This window comes from Argopecten irradians, chromosome 5 (assembly GCF_041381155.1).
Source record: "Argopecten irradians isolate NY chromosome 5, Ai_NY, whole genome shotgun sequence".
NCBI lineage: Eukaryota > Metazoa > Mollusca > Bivalvia > Pectinida > Pectinidae > Argopecten > Argopecten irradians.
Window position 1 is genome coordinate 28,825,994 of NC_091138.1, and position 25,473 is coordinate 28,851,466.

The 25,473-nt window shown below is 37.2% G+C and overlaps 1 protein-coding gene across 1 annotated transcript in view; it reads left to right on the forward strand.

Moving 5' to 3' along the window:
• Positions 1–7,912: 7,912 nt before the first annotated feature.
• LOC138323446 (voltage-dependent calcium channel gamma-5 subunit-like) overlaps positions 7,913–25,473 on the forward strand; it is an 84,110-nt gene continuing 66,549 nt past the window's right edge. Inside the window, exon 1 of the mRNA XM_069268071.1 lies at positions 7,913–8,961. Within this exon, the coding sequence (XP_069124172.1) occupies positions 8,769–8,961 (193 nt within the window). The 5' untranslated portion in view covers positions 7,913–8,768. The remainder of the gene's footprint in view (positions 8,962–25,473) is intronic.

A 25,473-nucleotide genomic window follows, 5' to 3' on the forward strand; every position in this document is an offset into this window, starting at 1 on the left:
TACACTAACACAGTCAGTACACCTGTTGTTATATACACTAACACAGTCAGTACACCTGTTGTTATATACACTAACACAGTCAGTACACCTGTTGTTATATACACTAACACAGTCAGTACACCTGTTGTTATATACAATAACACTGTCAGTACACCTGTTGTTATATACACTAACACAGTCAGTACACCTGTTGTTATATACACTAACACAGTCAGTACACCTGTTGTTATATACACTAACACAGTCAGTACACCTGTTGTTATATACACTAACACAGTCAGTACACTGTTGTTTATATACACTAACACAGTCAGTACACCTGTTGTTATATACACTAACACAGTCAGTACACCTGTTGTTATATACACTAACACAGTACACCTGTTGTTATATACACTAACACAGTCAGTACACCTGTTGTTATATACACTAACACAGTCAGTACACCTGTTGTTATATACACTAACACAGTCAGTACACCTGTTGTTATATACACTAACACAGTCAGTACACCTGTTGTTATATACACTAACACAGTCAGTACACCTGTTGTTATATACACTAATACAGTCAGTACACCTGTTGTTATATACACTAACACAGTCAGTACACCTGTTGTTATATACACTAACACAGTCAGTACACCTGTTGTTATATACACTAACACAGTCAGTACACCTGTTGTTATATACACTAACACAGTCAGTACACCTGTTGTTATATACACTAACACTGTCAGTACACCTGTTGTTATATACACTAACACAGTCAGTACACCTGTTGTTATATACACTAACACAGTCAGTACACCTGTTGTTATATACACTAACACAGTCAGTACACCTGTTGTTATATACACTAACACAGTCAGTACACCTGTTGTTATATACACTAACACAGTCAGTACACCTGTTGTTATATACACTAACACAGTCAGTACACCTGTTGTTATATACACTAACACAGTCAGTACACCTGTTGTTATATACACTAACACAGTCAGTACACCTGTTGTTATATACACTAACACAGTCAGTACACCTGTTGTTATATACACTAACACAGTCAGTACACCTGTTGTTATATACACTAACACAGTCAGTACACCTGTTGTTATATACACTAACACAGTCAGTACACCTGTTGTTATATACACTAACACAGTCAGTACACCTGTTGTTTATATACACTAACACAGTCAGTACACCTGTTGTTATATACACTAACACAGTCAGTACACCTGTTGTTATATACACACACAGTACACTTGTATAAACTACACAGTACATACCTGTTGTTATATACACTAACACAGTCAGTACACCTGTTGTTATATACACTAACACAGTCAGTACACCTGTTGTTATATACACTAACACAGTCAGTACACCTGTTGTTATATACACTAACACAGTCAGTACACCTGTTGTTATATACACTAACACAGTCAGTACACCTGTTGTTATATACACTAACACAGTCAGTACACCTGTTGTTATATACACTAACACAGTCAGTACACCTGTTGTTATATACACTAACACAGTCAGTACACTGTTGTTATATACACTAACACAGTCAGTACACCTGTTGTTATATACACAACACACAGTACACTGTTGTTAGTACACTAACACATGTACACTGTTATATACACTAACACAGTCAGTACACCTGTTGTTATATACACTAACACACAGTACACTGTTATAACATAAACAGTCAGTACACCTGTTGTTATATACACTAAACAATCAGTACACCTGTTGTTATATACACTAACACTGTCAGTACACCTGTTGTTATATACACTAACACAGTCAGTACACCTGTTGTTATATACACTAACACAGTCAGTACACCTGTTGTTATATACACTAACACAGTCAGTACACCTGTTGTTATATACACTAACACAGTCAGTACACCTGTTGTTATATACACTAACACAGTCAGTACACCTGTTGTTATATACACTAACACAGTCAGTACACCTGTTGTTATATACACTAACACAGTCAGTACACCTGTTGTTATATATACACTAACACAGTCAGTACACCTGTTGTTATATACACTAACACAGTCAGTACACCTGTTGTTATATACACTAACACAGTCAGTACAACTGTTGTTATATACACTAACACAGTCAGTACACCTGTTGTTATATACACTAACACAGTCAGTACACCTGTTGTTATATACACTAACACAGTCAGTACACCTGTTGTTATATACACTAACACAGTCAGTACACCTGTTGTTATATACACTAACACAGTCAGTACACCTGTTGTTATATACACTAACACAGTCAGTACACCTGTTGTTATATACACTAACACAGTCAGTACACCTGTTGTTATATACACTAACACAGTCAGTACACCTGTTGTTATATACACTAACACAGTCAGTACACCTGTTGTTATATACACTAACACAGTCAGTACACCTGTTGTTATATACACTAACACAGTCAGTACACCTGTTGTTATATACACTAACACAGTCAGTACACTGTGTACCTGTTACACTGTTGTTATATACACTAACACAGTCAGTACACCTGTTGTTATATACACTAACACAGTCAGTACACCTGTTGTTATATACACTAACACAGTCAGTACACCTGTTGTTATATACACTAACACAGTCAGTACACCTGTTGTTATATACACTAACACAGTCAGTACACCTGTTGTTATATACACTAACACAGTCAGTACACCTGTTGTTATATACACTAACACAGTCAGTACACCTGTTGTTTATATACACTAACACAGTCAGTACACCTGTTGTTATATACACTAACACAGTCAGTACACCTGTTGTTATATACACTAACACAGTCAGTACACCTGTTGTTATATACACTAACACAGTCAGTACACCTGTTGTTATATACACTAACACAGTCAGTACACCTGTTGTTATATACACTAACACAGTCAGTACACCTGTTGTTATATACACTAACACAGTCAGTACACCTGTTGTTATATACACTAACACAGTCAGTACACCTGTTGTTATATACACTAACACAGTCAGTACACCTGTTGTTATATACACTAACACAGTCAGTACACCTGTTGTTATATACACTAACACAGTCAGTACACCTGTTGTTATATACACTAACACAGTCAGTACACCTGTTGTTATATACACTAACACAGTCAGTACACCTGTTGTTATATACACTAACACAGTCAGTACACCTGTTGTTATATACACTAACACAAGTCAGTACACCTGTTGTTATATACACTAACACAGTCAGTACACCTGTTGTTATATACACAAACACAGTCAGTACACCTGTTGTTATATACACTAACACAGTCAGTACACCTGTTGTTATATACACTAACACAGTCAGTACACCTGTGTTGTTATATACACTAACACAGTCAGTACACCTGTTGTTATATACACTAACACAGTCAGTACACCTGTTGTTATATACACTAACACAGTCAGTACACCTGTTGTTATATACACTAACACAGTCAGTACACCTGTTGTTATATACACTAACACAGTCAGTACACCTGTTGTTATATACACTAACACAGTCAGTACACCTGTTGTTATATACACTAACACAGTCAGTACACCTGTTGTTATATACACTAACACAGTCAGTACACCTGTTGTTATATACACTAACACAGTCAGTACACCTGTTGTTATATACACTAACACAGTCAGTACACCTGTTGTTATATACACTAACACAGTCAGTACACCTGTTGTTATATACACTAACACAGTCAGTACACCTGTTGTTATATACACTAACACACACCTGTTGTCAGTCAGTACACCTGTTGTTATATACACTAACACAGTCAGTACACCTGTTGTTATATACACTAACACAGTCAGTACACCTGTTGTTATATACACTAACACAGTCAGTACACCTGTTGTTATATACACTAACAGTCAGTACACCTGTTGTTATATACACTAACACAGTCAGTACACCTGATGTTATATACACTAACACAGTCAGTACACCTGTTGTTATATACACTAACACAGTCAGTACACCTGTTGTTATATACACTAACACAGTCAGTACACCTGTTGTTATATACACTAACACAGTCAGTACACCTGTTGTTATATACACTAACACAGTCAGTACACCTGTTGTTATATACACTAACACAGTCAGTACACCTGTTGTTATATACACTAACACAGTCAGTACACCTGTTGTTATATACACTAACACAGTCAGTACACCTGTTGTTATATACACTAACACAGTCAGTACACCTGTTGTTATATACACTAACACAGTCAGTACACCTGTTGTTATATACACTAACACAGTCAGTACACCTGTTGTTATATACACTAACACAGTCAGTACACCTGTTGTTATATACACTAACACAGTCAGTACACCTGTTGTTATATACACTAACACAGTCAGTACACCTGTTGTTATATACACTAACACAGTCAGTACACCTGTTGTTATATACACTAACACAGTCAGTACACCTGTTGTTATATACACTAACACAGTCAGTACACCTGTTGTTATATACACTAACACAGTCAGTACACCTGTTGTTATATACACTAACACAGTCAGTACACCTGTTGTTATATACACTAAACAGTCAGTACACACTGTTATATACACAACAGTCAGTACACCTGTTGTTATATACACTAACACAGTCAGTACACCTGTTGTTATATACACTAAAACAGTCAGTACACCTGTTATATACAATAACACAGTCAGTACACCTGTTGTTATATACACTAACACAGTCAGTACACCCGTTGTTATATACACTAACACAGTCAGTACACCTGTTGTTATATACACTAACACAGTCAGTACACCTGTTATATACACTAACACAGTCAGTACACCTGTTGTTATATACACTAACACAGTCAGTACACCTGTTGTTATATACACTAACACAGTCAGTACACCTGTTGTTATATACACTAACACAGTCAGTACACCTGTTGTTATATACACTAACACAGTCAGTACACCTGTTGTTATATACACTAACACAGTCAGTACACCTGTTGTTATATACACTAACACAGTCAGTACACCTGTTGTTATATACACTAACACAGTCAGTACACTTGTTATATACACTAACACAGTCAGTACATCTGTTGTTATATACACTAACACAGTACACTGTTGTATATACACTAACACAGTCAGTACACCTGTTGTTATATACACTAACACAGTCAGTACACCTGTTGTTATATACAATAACACAGTCAGTACACCTGTTGTTATATACACTAACACAGTCAGTACACCTGTTGTTATATACACTAACACAGTCAGTACACCTGCTATATAGAATGTTGTTGTTATATACACTAACACAGTCAGTACACCTGTTGTTATATACACTAACACAGTCAGTACACCTGTTGTTATATACACTAACACAGTCAGTACACCTGTTGTTATATACACTAACACAGTCAGTACACCTGTTGTTATATACACTAACACAGTCAGTACACCTGTTGTTATATACACTAACACAGTCAGTACACCTGCTGTTATATACACTAACACAGTCAGTACACCTGTTGTTATATACACTAACACAGTCAGTACACCTGTTGTTATATACACTAACACAGTCAGTACACTGTTGTTATATACACTAACACAGTCAGTACACCTGTTGTTATATACACTAACACAGTCAGTACACCTGTTGTTATATACACTAACACAGTCAGTACACCTGATGTTATATACACTAACACAGTCAGTACACCTGATGTTATATACACTAACACAGTCAGTACAGCTGTTGTATATACACTAAACAGTCAGTACACCTGTTGTTATATACACTAACACAGTCAGTACACCTGTTGTTATATACACTAACACAGTCAGTACACCTGTTGTTATATACACTAACACAGTCAGTACACCTGTTGTTATATACACTAACACAGTCAGTACACCTGTTGTTATATACACTAACACAGTCAGTACACCTGTTGTTATATACACTAACACAGTCAGTACACCTGTTGTTATATACACTAACACAGTCAGTACACCTGTTGTTATATACACTAACACAGTCAGTACACCTGTTGTTATATACACTAACACAGTCAGTACACCTGTTTACAGTCAGTACACCTGTTGTTATATACACTAACACAGTCAGTACACCTGTTGTTATATACACTAACACAGTCAGTACACCTGTTGTTATATACACTAACACAGTCAGTACACCTGTTGTTATATACACTAACACAGTCAGTACACCTGTTGTTATATACACTAACACAGTCAGTACACCTGTTGTTATATACACTAACACAGTCAGTACACCTGTTGTTATATACACTAACACAGTCAGTACACCTGTTGTTATATACACTAACACAGTCAGTACACCTGTTGTTATATACACTAACACAGTCAGTACACCTGTTGTTATATACACTAACACAGTCAGTACACCTGTTGTTATATACACTAACACAGTCAGTACACCTGTTGTTATATACACTAACACAGTACACCTGTTGTTATATACACTAACACAGTCAGTACACCTGTTGTTATATACACTAACACAGTCAGTACACCTGTTGTTATATACACTAACACAGTCAGTACACCTGTTGTTATATACACTAACACAGTCAGTACACCTGTTGTTATATACACTAACACAGTACACCTGTTGTTATACACCTGTTATATACACTAACACAGTCAGTACATCCGTTGTTATATACACTAACACAGTCAGTACAGCTGTTTTTAATATACACTAACACAGTCAGTACACCTGTTGTTATATACACTAACACAGTCAGTACACCTGTTGTTATATACACTAACACAGTCAGTACACCTGTTGTTATATACACTAACACAGTCAGTACACCTGTTGTTATATACACTAATACAGTCAGTACACCTGTTGTTATATACACTAGCACAGTCATTACACCTTTTGTTATATACACTAACACAGTCAGTACACCTGTTGTTATATACACTAACACAGTCAGTACAGCTGTTGTTATATTTACTAACACAGTTCATATACTTGTATTTAATACATAATAGCTATTAATAGAAATACATAATTGCTATATTGTTTAATAATCTATCGTTTTCTTCATTAGCACTACGTGTTAAATTATCGGCATAAATGAACGGCATTTTCTTCTCCATTAATGTTCCTGTGACGGGTTAATTTCTCAGCAATTGAGAATTTCTCATGGCTTCCTATATGTGCGAAGTTACATATTCATATTGATAGACAATCGGTTCAGCTATTGTTTCAGTTTTAATAAAGACACAATAGGTTATCTGTCTGGGCGCCTTTTGTTGAAATTGAAACATAAGCAAGGTTGCAGCCAATTAAGAAAGGTTTTCCAGTCCATATTTCTCGGAGACATATCTGAAAGTAATCAGAGGCATTGGTGTACACAGTAGAGCAACACATTTTTACAGCCGTGTCCCATGTTTTCAATTGAAAGAAACACTACATGCAATTAAGAAGCATTTTTATTTCAAAATTACACAGCCCTTTTCGTGTGAAATCGACGAAGTATGGCTCGGCTAATTACATTATCGCTATTTCGCCGTGCGTATAATCGCTATGTGATGATTTGTTTTTCTTTCCAACTGTCAGTTCTGTAAACCAAAAAAAACCAGCCAAGGTGATAAAAGGTTCAGTTTTGCAAATCTACAAACCTGAATGTTCATTTTCAGACAACCAAGCTTACGTATGCGGTGAAAGTTTTGTTGAGCTATGACTTTGTCACGGCGTCCAGGCAAGATTAACACCCTCGACAATAAACCCGAGCAGTACCGGAGAATTACCAGCGGGGAAGCCATTGCCCATCTAACGGAATATTCGATCGATTCTTTTATTTCTCAATGATTCCACCGAATTCTGCAATGTGCGCATGCCAAAATCAACAATATTACATGTCAAATGACAGTACGAGCACTGTAAAAGCACACGGAAAGACAGAAATCCTGGCACGTGTGTAAACTGATGTGACACGCGTGCACACGTACGTAAGGAGGGTGTGTGACGCCGGAGGAACCGTGTGTGCATGCCTCCGCCGAGCTCTATCTTTCCCGACTGTTTCCGATGGCCAAGGCACGACTGAGCTATCGATTTTTGGGGGAAAGACGCGTTATGGAGATAAAACGTCGAAAGCATTCTTCATGTGATTTGCTTTAGGGAACGAGTCCATTCAAGCGGTTCATTGCAATGGTCTTCAAATAGTGAAAATGACCACTCTCTTCTCACAGTGAACTACTTGTTTGTGACAGGGTACATCAGCCTCGCCCCCTCCGTTTAACGGCTACTTACAGGAGAAATGGCTCTCTTTGCGCTATGTGTGTTTTTGAAAATATCGTCAGCAGCATTCAAACGTGGGTATGAAACAGATTTGAGTTGATTGAGAAAGGCTCGGAGTACCTACAAGCAGTGCTACATGAAAGTAAGGGTTCTTGAGTTGGAATCTGGAGGAAGGAGCTCTACCTCGCAGTTATAAGTATCTGGCGGGCCCCGGCGAATGGAAGGGAGGTTTACCTCGTGTCGTTCGCGGTGTGTGTATGGTCTCTTAGCTTCGCTCATGTTCAGAGGAAGGGAGAAGGACCGGTCTCAAGGAGTTGTTGTTTCTTGCTTTTGTTACATGCACGTAGTCATACTGGATTCCCGTAAGTGTTTACCATGGATTGCTGTAGTAAGAAACGGTTGTTGATGATAATGACCAGTGCTTGTGCATGTGCCGCCTTTGGCTTGCTGTCTATCGCCGTTTCTACTGATTACTGGCTCTTTACAATGGATAAACAGAAAGATACCAGTAATGGATCAGTGTATGATCGCTTCTGGTCGGGCCTTTGGCGGAAGTGCAGAATAACAGGTAAGAATCCCTATTCTCTTACATTGATGTTTTACAGAAACAACTATGGCGCACACTCTTTCCAGCGCCAACCCGACAGCACAGCCTAATGCTCGCCGGTCTACTTCGCTACTTAAAAGCCACAACTGCCTAAAATCTGCTCTGTCTACCAATGTAATCTGTGTACTGTTTGTTGGCTATTGCTCTTGGCAGAGATTGTATGTAGTCATCAAATAATCACGAAATTAATATGGCCTTTCATACTGGCCAGCCAGCTAAGTCCCTAGTGGGAAGACGGGCGTCAAGGAGCAGCATTACGGTACCACGTGGGTCGGTCTCTGGTCGTATTTTGTACGGCAACCGAAAACCCCCGAAGGGGCTTGAACAAGGGTTCCAGCTCAAACCCAATTACGTACAGGCATATCGATTTGAAACGACACCAGCAGTAAACTGTATGTAAACTAACGCTTCATGTTACTCATTATTTGATTCCTATGCCTTCCCTTAAAATATTCAGTTTCCTACCAGTGACACCGTGTGTTAAACACCATGCGTGTCCCCGGTATGTCCCCAGCTGACCACCTTGAATATTTATATATATTGTGTCTCTTCACCACAAATGGGTTGTGTGTCCTTCCCTCACTGCTTAAATGACGTACCTCCCAGCGGACCTCAGCCGTGTGCCTTCTGATTATATCGACACAAGTCTCATCGTCCCTCTCTTACTCATTATTCAACCTTTGTTATCATATGATGATTCAGATTGTAATCATTTCTCATCAAACTGTACCTCCCTTCACTGATTTTATAAACATGTCCGACATAAATTAAAGATTTCTTTCACATAAATTATACTTATATGCACTGAATCCTTCTGAAGCAAGTTGGACATGTAGTGTCACCGAATAATCACTATCATATATTCCTTACAGGTGTTAATGGTTAATAACATGACCTGTGGTCCATAAAAATTATATAGGCCGTGTCCCTTAGTGATTATAGACTGTGTCATCGACTGATTATATAGACTGTGTCCCTGACGGATTATCCCTGACTGATTATAGACTGTGTCCCTGACTGATTATATAGACTGTGTCCCCGAGTGATTATATAGACTGTGTCCCAGAGTGATTATATAGACTGTGTCCTTGACTGACTATAAAGACTGTGTCCTTGACTGATTATATAGACTGTGTCCTTGGCTGATTATATAGACAGTGTCCCCGAGTGATTATATAGACTGTGTCCCCGACTGATTATATAGACTGTGTCCCTGACTGATAATATAGACTGTGTCCTTGACTGACTATATAGACTGTGTCCCTGACTGATTATATAGACTGTGTCCCCGACTGACTATATAGACTGTGTCCCCGACTGATTATATAGACTGTCTCCCCGACTGATTATATAGACTGTGTCCCTGACTGATTATATAGACTATGTCCTTGACTGACTATATAGACTGTGTAACTGACTGATTATATAGACTGTGTCCCCGACTGATTATATAGACTGTGTCCCCGACTGATTATATAGACTGTGTCCCCGACTGATTATATATAGACTGTGTCCCTGACTGATTATATAGACTGTGTCCTTGACTGACTATATAGACTGTGTCCCCGACTGATTATATAGACTGTGTCCCCGACTGATTATATAGACTGTGTCCCCGACTGATTATATAGACTGTGTCCCTGACTGATTATATAGACTGTGTCCTTGACTGATTATATACACTGTGTCCTTGACTGATTATATAGACTATGTCCCCGACTGATTATATAGAATGTCCCCGACTGACTATATAGACTGTGTCCCTGACTGACTATATATACTGTGTCCCAGAATGACTATATAGACTGTGTCCCCGACTGATTATATAGACTGTGTCCCTGACTGATTATATAAACTGTGTCCCCGACTGATTATATAGACTGTGTCCCCGACTGATTATATAGACTGTGTCCCCGACTGATTATATAGACTGTGTCCCTGACTGATTATATAGACTGTGTCCTTGACTGACTATATAGACTGTGTCCCTGACTGATTATATAGACTGTGTCCCCGACTGACTATATAGACTGTGTCCCCGACTGATTATATAGACTGTTTTCCCGACTGATTAGAAAGAATGTCCCCGACTGATTATATAGACTGTGTCCCCGACTGATTATATAGACTGTGTCCCCGACTGATTATATAGACTGTGTCCCCGACTGATTATATAGACTGTGTCCCCGACTGATTATATAGACTGTGTCCCCGACTGATTATATAGACTGTGTCCCCGACTGATTATATAGACTGTGTCCCCGACTGATTATATAGACTGTGTCCCTGACTGATTATATAGACTATGTCCCCGACTGATTATATAGAATGTCCTCGACTGACTATATAGACTGTGTCCCCGACTGATTATATACATTGTGTCCCCGACTGATTATATAGAATGTGTCCCCGATTGACTATATAGACTGTGTCCCTGACTGATTATATAAACTGTGTCCCCGACTGATTATATAGACTGTGTCCCCGACTGATTATATAGACTGTGTCCCCGACTGATTATATAGACTGTGTCCCTGACTGATTATATAGACTGTGTCCTTGACTGACTGTATAGACTGTGTCTCTGACTGATTATATAGACTGTGTCCCCGACTGACTATATAGACTGTGTCCCCGACTGATTATATAGACTGTTTTCCCGACTGATTAGAAAGAATGTCCCCGACTGATTATATAGACTGTGTCCCCGACTGATTATATAGACTGTGTCCCCGACTGATTATATAGACTGTGTCCTTGACTGACTATATAGACTGTGTCCCCGACTGATTATATAGACTGTGTCCCCGACTGATTATATAGACTGTGTCCCCGACTTATTATATAGACTGTGTCCCCGACTGATTATATAGACTGTGTCCCCGACTGATTATATAGACTGTGTCCCCGACTGATTATATAGACTGTGTCCCTGACTGATTATATAGACTGTGTCCCCGACTGATTATATAGACTGTGTCCTCGACTGATTATATAGACTGTGTCCCCGACTGATTATATACATTGTGTCCCCGACTGATTATATAGAATGTGTCCCCGATTGACTATATAGACTGTGTCCCAGACTAATTATATAGACTGTGTTCCCGAGTAACTATATAGACTAAGTCCCTGACTGATTATATAGACAGTGTGACTGACTGATTATATAGAATGTTCCCGACTGATTATAAAGACTGTGTCCCTGACATATCATTTAGACTGTGTCCTTGACTGATTATATAGACTGTGTCCCAGAATGATTATATAGACTGTATCCCCGACTGACTATATAGACTGTGTCCCAGACTAATTATACAGACTGTGTTCCCGAGTGACTATATAGACTTTGTCCCCGAGTGATTATATAGACTCTGACCCCAACTGATTATATAGACTGCGTCCCCAAATGATCGTGTAGACTGTGTCCCTGACTGATTATTTAGACTGTGTCCCCGAGTGATTATATAAACTGTGTCCACGATTGATTAAATAGACTATATCCCTAACTGATAATATATAGGCTGTGTCCCCGACTGTTTTATAGAATGTGTCCCTGACATATCATTTAGACTGTGTCCTTGACTGATTATAAAGACTGTTTCCCCGACTGATTATATAGACTGTGTCCTTGACTGATTATATAGACTGTGTCCCCGATTGATTATATAGACTGTGTCCCCGACTGACTATATAGACTGTGTCCCTGAGTGATTATATAGACTGTGTCCCCGAGTGATTATATAGACTGTATCCCCGACTGATTATATAGACTGTGTCCCCGACTGACTATATAGACTGTGTCCCTGAGTGATTATATAGACTGTGTCCCCGATTGATTATATAGACTGTGTCCCCGACTGACTATATAGACTGTGTCCCTGAGTGATTATATAGACTGTGTCCCCGAATGATTATATAGACTGTTTCACCGACTGACTATATAGACTGTGTCCCTGAGTGATTATATAGACTGTGTCCCCGAATGATTATATAGACTGTTTCCCCGACTGATTATATAGAATGTGTCCCCGACTGACTATATAGACTGTGTCCCTGAGTGATTATATAGACTGTGTCCCCAAGTGATGATATAGACTGTGTGTCCGACTAATTATATAGACTATGTTCCCTTCTGATTATATATACATTTCCTCTGATTGATTATGTAGACTGTGTCTTTTTCAGATTGCTTTATGGTGAAACTTTAGCTCGTGACCTACCCAGACTCACAAATTATAGTTAATTGTGAGAGTTAAGTTAGTGTTCAACCCGGTCTCACAAGCTATAGTTAATGGTGAGAGTTTACCCCGTATCCTACCCAGACTCACAAGCTCTAGTTGATGGTGAAACGTTATCTCGTGTCCCACTCAGACTCACACGCTATATAGTTAATGGTGAGAGTTAAGCTTGTATCCTACCCAGACAAACAAACAATTGTTACTAGTGAGAGATTAGCTCATATCTCAATCAGACTAACAAACTATTGTTAATGGTGAGAATTTAGCTCGTGTCTTACCCAAACTCACAATCTATAGTTAATGGTGAGAGATCAGCTCGTGTCCTACCCAAACTCACAATCTATATTTAATGATGGGAGTTTAGCTCGTGTCCTACTTAGAATCACAAGATAAAGTTATTGGGGAAAAATGAGCTCCTATCTCCCCAAACTCACAAGCTATGTTTAATGATGAGAATTTAGTTTCTGTCCTACCCGGACTCACAAGCTATAGTTAATGGTGAGACTTAAGCTCGTATGCTAGCCGGACTCACTAGCTATAGTTAACTGTGAGAGTTTAGCTCGTGTCCTACTCAGACTCACCAGCTATGGTTAATGTCGAGTGTTTTGCTCGTATCGTTAAGTGCGTATCCTACCCAGACTCACCAGCTATGGTTAATGACGAGACTCAAGCTCGTGTCCTATCCAGACTCATAAGCTTTAGTTAATGGTGAGACTTAAGATCGTATCCTACCCGGACTCACAAGCTATAGTTAAGGGTGAGACTTAAGCTCATGTCCCACTCAGACTCACAGGCTATAGTTACTTAAGCTCATGTCCCACTCAGACTCACAGGCTATAGTTAATGGTTAGACTTAAGCTCGTGTCCTACCCACACTCACAAGCTATAATTGAAGGTGATACTTCAGCTCATGTCCCACTCAGACACACAAGCTATAGTAATTGTGAAACTTAAGCTCGTGTCTCACTCAGACTCACAAGCTGTAGCTTATTGTGAGAACTTATCTCGTGTCCCACTCAGACTCACAAGCTCTAGTTAATAGTGAGAGTTTTGCTCGTATCCTAGCCAGACTCATAAGCTATAGATAACGGCGAGACTCAAGCTAGTGTCCCACTCAGACTCACAAGCTATATTTACGTGTGAGATTTTAGCTCGTATCCTAGCTCGACTCATAAGCTATAGTTAATGGTGAGAGATCAGCTCGTGTCCTACCCAAACTCACAATCTATATTTAATGATGGGAGTTTAGCTCGTGTCCTACTAAGAATCACAAGATAAAGTTATAGATGAAAATTTAGCTCGCGCTACCCAAACTCACAAGCTATGTTTAATGATGAGAATTTAGCTTCTATCCTACCCGGACTCACAAGTTATAATTAATGGTGAGACTTAAGCTCGTGTCCCACTCAGACTCACAAGCTATAATTAATGGTGAGCCTTAAGCTCGTATGCTAGCCGGAATCACAAGCTATAGTTAATTGTAAGAGTTAATCTCGTATCATAGCCGAACTCATAAGCTATATTAATTTACTGGGGAGAGTTTAGCTCGTATCCGAGCCAGACTCACAAGCTATTGTTCATGGGGGACTTAAGCTCGTATCCTAGCCAGACTCACAAGCTATATTGTTTATGATGAGAGTTTAGCTCGTGTCCCACTCAGACTCACAAGATATAATTAATGGTAAGACTGAAGCTCGTATCCCACTCCGACTCACAAGGTATAATTAATTGTGAGACTTAAGCTCGTATCCCACTCCGACTCACAAGCTATAATTAATGGTGAGACTTAAGCTCGTGTCCCACTCAGACTCACAAGCTATTGTTAATGGTGGCAGTTTATCCGCAGTTTAGCTCGTATCTTACCCAGACTAGTTTACACCGCCTCCTATCAATCTCACGACCAGTAACTAATGTTGGGAGTGTATTAGCTCGCATTCTACCTAGACTCACGAGCTAGTAGTGCGTGAGCTTAGCTCGCGTGACGTTGTTGTTTTGATATCAGAAACTGAGAACAAAGTAAAGTCATTTTTACACTAACTGGTCGGGTAGGCAATCTCCCAGCACGCCATATCAGACGGCTGGAGGCGATGCCAATGTTAACGTTGCTACAATACACACTCAGTTCGCGCTTCTGGTATACAGAATTTATTTCTGGTCTTTTACATGGTGAAACAAAGATTTGTTTGAGATGCGACTGAACTTGTATCTAAAAAAGGGAAAAGAAATGTTAGCATATGCTTTGGAATCGTGACGTTCTACAGAGATCATCGGCCATACAATAAATGTATATTGAAATTCTACTTATTCTATTTGTGATGAAACATTATTTTAAGAGCCTCTGTTTTAGTCATGCCGTTAAATGTTATCGGAGTTGACATTAATATGGTCCTATAACCAAGTATATTGATTAAATAAATCAAAACAGTTTGTGCTGTACATTTCATAGCTGTATAAATCGCTGCATATGGCACAGTACAGTTCGTTGTAATATGAATTGCTATTTATATTTTGATGTTTCGTGGAGGTCCATAGATGCTTGGTTTTCATAGTCGTAAACATCACATGGTATTATACATTAAAGTATATGTCAACTATTCGACTGTGACTTTGACGTTTACAACATTATACGGAACATTTCTTTCCATATCGTCTGGTTACTGCCGGTGTAACGTTGAAAATGGACCTCCGTTGAAAATTGACCTCGGGTCAGTTTTCAACGTTGAAAACGGACCCCGAATGCCGTTGAAAATTGAACATGCCGTTGAAAATTGACAGTGCGTAGGGTCAATTCTCAACGGCAGGTCTGTTGAAAAATGACCGTTGAAAAATGACCTTGGCAAACTGTCAACGGATGGTCTGTTGAAATATGACCCAAGTACATTCACATATATAACTGTTGCACAAACATAATTCTCGAATTCTGTTATCGCCATTCCTAATATAAGCGACCCTTCTGTGCTGGTATTTACATTACGTAATCACCTCGATTTGAATTGAAATTTGGTATTGTTATCATCGTAACAAATACCTCATTTAAATATTTTAGGTGCTTGTATGTTTATTATGGAGAATACGGCACTACAAAACTTTCATTTTTTCTATAGTCATTTTGTTCGTCCGTGTAGATAATGTTAATTTAATTGTTCTCAAACTGAGGAATTGCTATATAACACTGAGGTAACGTAGTAAATAAAAAGGAATTGTTGTTATCAACTGCATGCAAAGTTTGTACTATGTGGTGTTCACTTCCGAGTACCAGTGGATAGTGTTACAAAACTATGATTATGGGATTTTTATGATTATATTTTAGACGATTTTACGTTTGCCAGATATTCAGTAATTGTTAATATATATTTATTCCCTGCAATACAAAAATGGATGTATTACATATCTGCTTATGGATCAGTTATGTTGTGTTCTGCGTATGGTTATGTTGTAATGTGTTGTTGTGTTGTTTTATATTTTTGTGTTGTTTGTTGTGTGGTGTTGTTGTGTGTTGTTTTGTTGTTTTGTTGTTGTGTGATGTTGTGTTGTTATGTGATGTTGTGTTGTGAGATGTGTTGTGTTTTTGTGGTGTTGTGTGTTGTTGTTGGGTGGTGTTGTGTTGTTGTTGCGTGTTTGTGTGATGTGTATTTGTTTTGTGTGTGTGATGTGATGTTGTGTTATGTTGTGTTGTGTGATGTTGTGTTGTGTGATGTTGTGTTGTGTGATGTTGTGTTGTGTAGTGTTGTTGAGTGTTGTTGTGTTGTTGGATGTTAATGTATTGTTGTTGCGTGGTTGTGTGTTGTGGTGTGGTTGTGTTGTGTGGTGTTGTGTTGTGTGATGTTTTGTTATGATGTTGTGTCGTGTTGTTGTGTAATGTTGTCTTGTGTTGTGTGGTTGTGTGTTGTGTGATGTTGTGTTTAGTGTGATGCGTTGTTGTGTTGTGTGATGTTATGTTTTGTGATGTTGTGTGATGTTGTGTTTTTTTTTGTTGTGTTTTGTTTTTTAGTGTGATGTGTTGTTGTGTGGTGCTGTGTAGTGTTGTTGTGTTGTTGGTGTGTTGCTGTGCTGTGTGATGCTGTGTGATTTTGTGGTGTTGTGGTGTCGTGTTTTGTTGTTGTGTAAAAACGAGTTCTTATGGGGTCACTTTTCAACGGGGTCAATTTCCAACGGGTCGATGTAAAAAGTGCGCTGAAAGTTCAGTTTTCAACGGTTTTCGGGGTCATTGTTCAACGTTGAAAAATGACCCGAGGTCAGTTTTCAACGGGGGTCCATTTTCAACGTTACACCGGCACCTCCCATAGCAATGTACCGTTCATTGCAACAAAAAACAGAAGTGTACGACATCTTACTACAAAACACATTTGACGTTTTGTGTATAAATCACTCTAAGCGGTAATGCACACTATATTGCAGCATAATGATTACTGTGATGTAAATTATTATCGCAATATAAGGTTTATTATAATATGAACTACATAAAATGACAACATATTGTCTATTGTAACAAGAATAACATTATATAGTACTTATATAATACATAATGGTTTATTACAGTATACACCATTGGATATTTATTGTAAAAATTGAATCTGTACAGTAAATTGTATATAAACTTATTCAGATTGTATATAGTAAAATTACCGTTTATGGTACTACTGAACGGTTGGAGTTTGTTAGGCTATTTAAGGTTCATTTAAGAATGAAATATCATTTATATGGTGCTGAACGGTTAATTTGAATATAAACCATAATACATGCTAGTGTTTAATGCTTACTCTGAGGGATTTACGATACCATGAATGGTGTTTAGTGATAAATTTGAATAGTCACGTGTGTGTGTTGATACAGAGTGTGACAGCACTGATCACTCGTGTAAAACGATAATTACGAGCACATGTGCAGTGACTCCATAATCCGTCTATCGATCGCAGACTCAGATGAAAAGACAGCCGCGCTTTGTCACCTGACCTGGTATTCCGTCAAAAGACAGTCGTATCTAGGGTGATCGTATATAGGACAAAGTCACGTGGAATGAGACAAGACGGCTTCATGACGTAATGGGCTCGACCATGACGACATAACACATGGATTACTGTCAATTGATACAGGATGTAAATCAGAGATCAAACAGGCAAATCATAGTATTAGCAATACAGCATACAAATCTATACATAATGGATTACTGACAGCATACAAACCAAACAAATCATTATATAGACATAATGGATTACTGACAGCATACAAACCAAACAAATCATTATATAGACATAACGGATTACTGACAATACAAACCAAACAAATCATTATATAGACATAACGGATTACTGACAATACAAACCAAACAAATCATTATATAGACATAACGGATTACTGACAATACAAACCAAACAAATCATTATATAGACATAACGGATTACTGACAATACAAACCAAACAAATCATTATATAGACATAACGGATTACTGACAATACAAACCAAACACATCATTATATAGACATAACGGACTACTGACAATACAAACCAAACAAATCATTATATAGACATAACGGACTACTGACAATACAAACCAAACAAATCATTATATAGACATAACGGACTACTGACAATACAAACCAAACAAATCATTATATAGACATAACGGACTACTGACAATACAAACCAAACAAATCATTATATAGACATAACGGATTACTGACAATACAAACCAAACAAATCATTATATAAACATAACGGATTACTGACAGCATACAAACCAAACAAATCATTATATTGACATAACGGATTACTGACAGCATACAAACCAAACAAATCATTATATAGACATAACGGATTACTGACAGCATACAAACCAAACAAATCATTATATAAACATAACGGATTACTGACAGCATACAAACCAAACAAATCATTATATAGACATAACGGATTACTGACAGCATACAAACCAAACAAATCATTATATAGACATAACGGACTACTGACAATACAAACCAAACAAATCATTATATAGACATAACGGATTACTGACAATACAAATCATTATATAGACATAACGGATTACTGACAATACAAACCAAACAAATCATTATATAGACATAACGGATTACTGACAATACAAACCAAACAAATCATTATATAGACATAACGGATTACTGACAATACAAACCAAACAAATCATTATATAGACATAACGGATTACTGACAGCATACAAACCAAACAAATCATTATATAGACATAACGGATTACTGACAATACAAACCAAACAAATCATTATATAGACATAACGGATTACTGACAATACAAACCAAACAAATCATTATATAGACATAACGGATTACTGACAATACAAACCAAACAAATCATTATATAGACATAACGGACTACTGACAATACAAACCAAACAAATCATTATATAGACATAACGGACTACTGACAATACAAACCAAACACATCATTATATAGACATAACGGACTACTGACAATACAAACCAAACAAATCATTATATAGACATAACGGACTACTGACAATACAAACCAAACAAATCATTATATAGACATAACGGACTACTGACAATACAAACCAAACAAATCATTATATAGACATAACGGATTACTGACAATACAAACCAAACAAATCATTATATAGACATAACGGATTACTGACAATACAAACCAAACAAATCATTATATAGACATAACGGACTACTGACAATACAAATCATTATATAGACATAACGGATTACTGACAATACAAACCAAACAAATCATTATACAAATTAGACATAACGGATTACTGACAATACAAACCAAACAAATCATTCATTGCACAGTCTCTAGAAACACAAACAAATCATTACACAGTCTCTAGAAACACAAACAAATCATTGCACAGTCTCTAGAAACACAAACAAATCATTGCACAGTCTCTAGAAACACAAACAAATCATTGCACAGTATCTAGAAACACAAAAACACAAACAAAACATTGCAAATCAGTCTCTAGAAAACACAAACAAATCATTGCACAGTCTCTAGAAACACAAACAAATCATTGCACAGTCAGTCTAGAAACACAAACAAATCATTGCACAGTCTCTAGAAACACAAACAAATCATTACACAGTCTCTTGAAACACAAACAAATCATTGCACAGTTCCTCTAGAAACACAAACAAATCATTGCACAGTCTCTCTAGAAACACAAACAAATCATCATTGCACAGTCTCTAGAAACACAAACAAATCATTGCACAGTCTCTAGAAAACACAAACAAATCATTGCACAGTCTCTAGAAACAACAAACAAATCAAATCATTGCACAGTCTCAAAGAAACACAAACAAATCATCATTGCACAGTCTCTAGAAAACACAAACAAATCATTGCACAGTCTCTAGAAACACAAACAAATCATTGCACAGTCTCCAAAACCACAAACAAATCATTGCACAGTCTCTAGAAACACAAACAAATTATTACACAGTCTCTAGAAACACACAAACAAATCATTGCACAGTCTCCCAACCACAAACAAATCATTGCACATTCTCTAGAAAACACAAAACAAAATCATTGCACAGTCTCTAGAAACACAAACAAATCATTGCACAGTCTCTAGAAACACAAAACAAATTCACAGTCTAAAAACACAAACAAATCATTGCACAGTCTCCCAAACCACAAACAAATTATTACACAGTCTCTAGAAACACAAACAAATCATTGCACAGTCTCAGAAAACCACAAACAAAACATTGCACAGTCTCTAGAAACAAAACAAATCATTACACAGTCCAGTCTCCAGAAACACAAACAAATCATTGCACAGTCTCTAGAAACACAAACAAATCATTACAACAGTCTCTAGAAACACAAACAAATCATTGCACAGTCTCTCTAGAAACAAACAAACACAAAAGAAACACAAAACAAAATCATTGCACAGTCTCTAGAAAACACAAAACAAATCATTGCACAGTCTCTAGAAAACACAAACAAATCATTGCACAGTCTCTAAAAACACAAACAAATCATTGCACAGTCTCCAGAAACACAAACAAATCATTGCACAGTCTCTCTTCCACAAACAAATCATTACACACTCTAGAAACACAAATTGCACAGTCACTAGTCTCAAGAAAAACAAAAATCATTGCAACAGTCTCTAGAAAACACAAACAAATCATTGCACAGTCTCTAGAAACACAAACAAATCATTACACAGTCTCTTGAAACACAAACAAATCATTTGCACAGTCTAGAAACACAAACAAATCATTGCACACAGTCTCTAGAGAAACACAAACAAATCATTGCACAGTCTCCCAAAACACAAACAAATCATTGCACAGTCTCTAGAAACACAAACAAATCATTGCACAGTCTCTAAAAACACAAACAAATCATTGCACAGTCTCTAGAAACACAAACAAATCATTGCACAGTCTCTAGAAACACAAACAAATCAATCATTGCACAAAGTCATTCAGTTCTCCTAAAAACACAAACAAATCATTGCACAGTCTCTAGAAAACACAAACAAATCATTGCACAGTCTTCAAAACACAAACAAATCATTGCACAGTCTCTAGAAACACAAACAAATCATTGCACAGTCTCTAGAAACACAAACAAATCATTGCACAGTCTCCAGAAACACAAACAAATCATTGCACAGTCTCTAGAAACACAAACAAATCATTGCACAGTCTCAGAAAACACAAACAAATCATTGCACAGTCTCTTGAAACACAAACAAAACATTGCACAGTCTCCAGAAACACAAACAAATCATTACACAGTCTTCCGAAACACAAACAAATCATTGCACAGTCTCTAGAAACACAAACAAATCATTGCACAGTCTCTAGAAACACAAACAAATCATTGCACAGTCTCTAGAAACACAAACAAATCATTTGCACAGTCTCTAGAAAACACAAACAAATCATTGCACAGTCTCTAGAAACACAAACAAATCATTGCACAGTCTCTAGAAACACAAACAAATCATTGCACAGAGTCCCTAGAAAGAACAAACACAAACATTGCACAGTCTCTAGAAACACAAAAAATCATTGCACAGTCTCTAGAAACACAAACAAATCATTGCACAGTCTCTAGAAACACAAACAAATCATTGCACAGTCTCTAGAAACACAAACAAACCAAATCATTGCACAGTCTTCTAGAAACACAAACAAATCATTGCACAGTCTCTTCCGACACAAACAAATCATTGCACAGTCTCTAGAAACACAAACAAATCATTGCACAGTCTCCAGAAACACAAACAAATCATTGCACAGTCTCTAGAAACACAAACAAATCATTGCACAGTCTCTAGAAACAGAAACACAAACACAAATCACAAACACAGTCTTCTCATTGCAAAAAAAACCACAAACAAATCATTGCACAGTCTCTAGAAACACAAACAAATCATTGCACAGTCTCTAGAAACACAAACAAATCATTGCACAGTCTCTTGAAACACAAACAAAACATTGCACAGTCTCCAGAAACACAAACAAATCATTGCACAGTCTCTAGAAACACAAACAAATCATTGCATAGTCTCTAGAAAAACAAACAAATCATTACACAGTCTCTACAAACTCAAACAAATCATTGCACAGTCTCTAGAAACACAAACAAATCATTGCACAGTCTCCCGAACCACAAACAAATCATTGCACAGTCTCTAGAAACACAAACAAATCATTGCACAGTCTCTAAAAACACAAACAAATCATTGCACAGTCTCTAGAAACACAAACAAATCATTGCACAGTCTCTAGAAACACAAACAAATCATTGCACAGTCTCTAGAAACACAAACAAATCATTGCACAGTCTCTAGAAACACAAACAAATCATTGCACAGTCTTTCGAAACACAAACAAATCCTTGCACAGTCTCTAGAAACACAAACAAATCATTGCACAGTCTCTTGAAACACAAACAAATCATTGCACAGTCTCCCGAGAAACACAAACAAAATCATTGCACAGTCTCTAGAAACACAAACAAATCAAATCATTGCACAGTCCTAGAAACACACAAAAAATCATTGCACAGTCTTCGAAAACACAAACAAATCATTGCACAGTCTCTAGAAACAACAAACAAATTATTACACAGTCTCTAGAAACACAAACAAATCATTGCACAGTCTCTAAAAACACAAACAAATCATTGCACAGTCTTTCGAAACACAAACAAATCATTGCACAGTCTCTAGAAACACAAACAAATCATTGCACAGTCTCTTGAAACACAAACAAAACATTGCACAGTCTCTAGAAACACAAAACAAATCATTGCACAGTCTCTAGAAACACAAACAAAAATTCATTGCACATGCAACAGTCTCATTGCAGAAAAAACAAACAAATCATTGCACAGTCTCCTAAAAACACAAACAAATCATTGCACAGTCTCTAGAAACACAAAACAAATCATTGCACAGTCTCTCCAGAAACACAAACAAATCATTGCACAGTCTCTCTCTAGAAAACAAACAAAATCATTGCACAAGTCTTAGAAACACAAACAAATCATTGCACAGTCTCTAGAAAACACAAACAAATCATTGCACAGTCTCTAGAAACACAAACAAATCATGCACAGTCTCTAGAAACACAAACAAATCATTGCACAGTCTCTAGAAACACAAGCAAATCATTGCACAGTCGCTAGAAACACAAACAAAACATTGCACAGTCTCTAGAAACACAAACAAATCTTTGCAAAGTCTCTAAAAACACAAACAAATCATTGCACAGTCTCTAGAAACACAAACAAATCATTGCACAGTCTCTAGAAACACAAACAAATCATTGCACAGTCTCTAGAAACACAAACAAATCATTGCACAGTCCTCAAGAAACACAAACAAATCATTGCACAGTTCTCTTGAGAAACACAAACAAATCATTGCAACCGTCTCTCCAAAACACTAGAAACACAAACAAAACATCATTGCACAGTCTCTAGAAACACATACAAATCATTGCAGCAGTCTCCTAAAAACACAAACAAATCATTACACAGTCTTCCGAAAAACAACCAAATCATTGCACAGTCTCTAGAAACACAAACAAATCATTGCACAGTCTCTAGAAACACAAACAAATCATTGCATAGTCTCTAGAAACACAAACAAATCATTGCACAGTCTCTAGAAACACAAACAAATCATTGCACAGTCTCTAGAAACACAAACAAATCATTGCACAGTCTCTAGAAACACAAACAAATCATTGCACAGTCTCTAGAAACACAAACAAATCCATTGCACAGTCTCTAGAAACACAAACAAATCATTGCACAGTCTCTAGAAACACTCAAACAAATCGATTTTGCTACAGTCTCTAAAAACACAAACAAATCATTGCACAGTCTCTAGAAACAACAGAACAAATCATTGCACAGTCTCCAGAAACACAAACAAATCATTGCACAGTCCCTAGAGAAACAAAGAACAAATCATTAACACAGTCTCTAGAAAACACAAACAAATCATTGCACAGTCTCTAGAAACACAAACAAATCATTGCACAGTCTCTAGAAACACAAACAAATCATTGCACAGTCTCAGACAAATCACACAAACAAATCATTGCACAGTCAGTCTCTAGAAACACAAACAAAATCATTACACAGTCTCCAGAGACACGAACAAATCATTGCTCAGTCTCCAAAACACAAACAAATCAATTACACAGTCTCTAGAAACACAAACAAATCATTGCACAGTCTCTAGAAACACAAACAAAACATTGCACAGTCTCTTGAAACACAAAACTCATTGCACAGTCTCCCAAAAACACAAACAAATCATTGCACAGTCTTCCGAAAAAAACAACCAAATCATTGCACAGTCTCTAGAAACACAAACAAATCAATGCACAGTCTCTAAAAACTCAAACAAATCATTGCACAGTCTCTAGAAACACAAACAAATCATTGCACAGTCTCTAGAAACACAAACAAATCATTGCACAGTCTCTAGAAACACAAACAAATCATTGCACAGTCTCTAAAACCACAAACAAATCATTGCACAGTTTCTAGAAACACAAACAAATTATTACACAGTCTCTAGAAACACAAACAAATCATTGCACAGTCTTCTCTAGAAACACAAACAAACAAACATTGCACAGTCTCTAGAAACACAAACAAATCATTGCACAGTCTCTCACAAAAACACAAACAAAATCATTGCACAGTCAAATCAT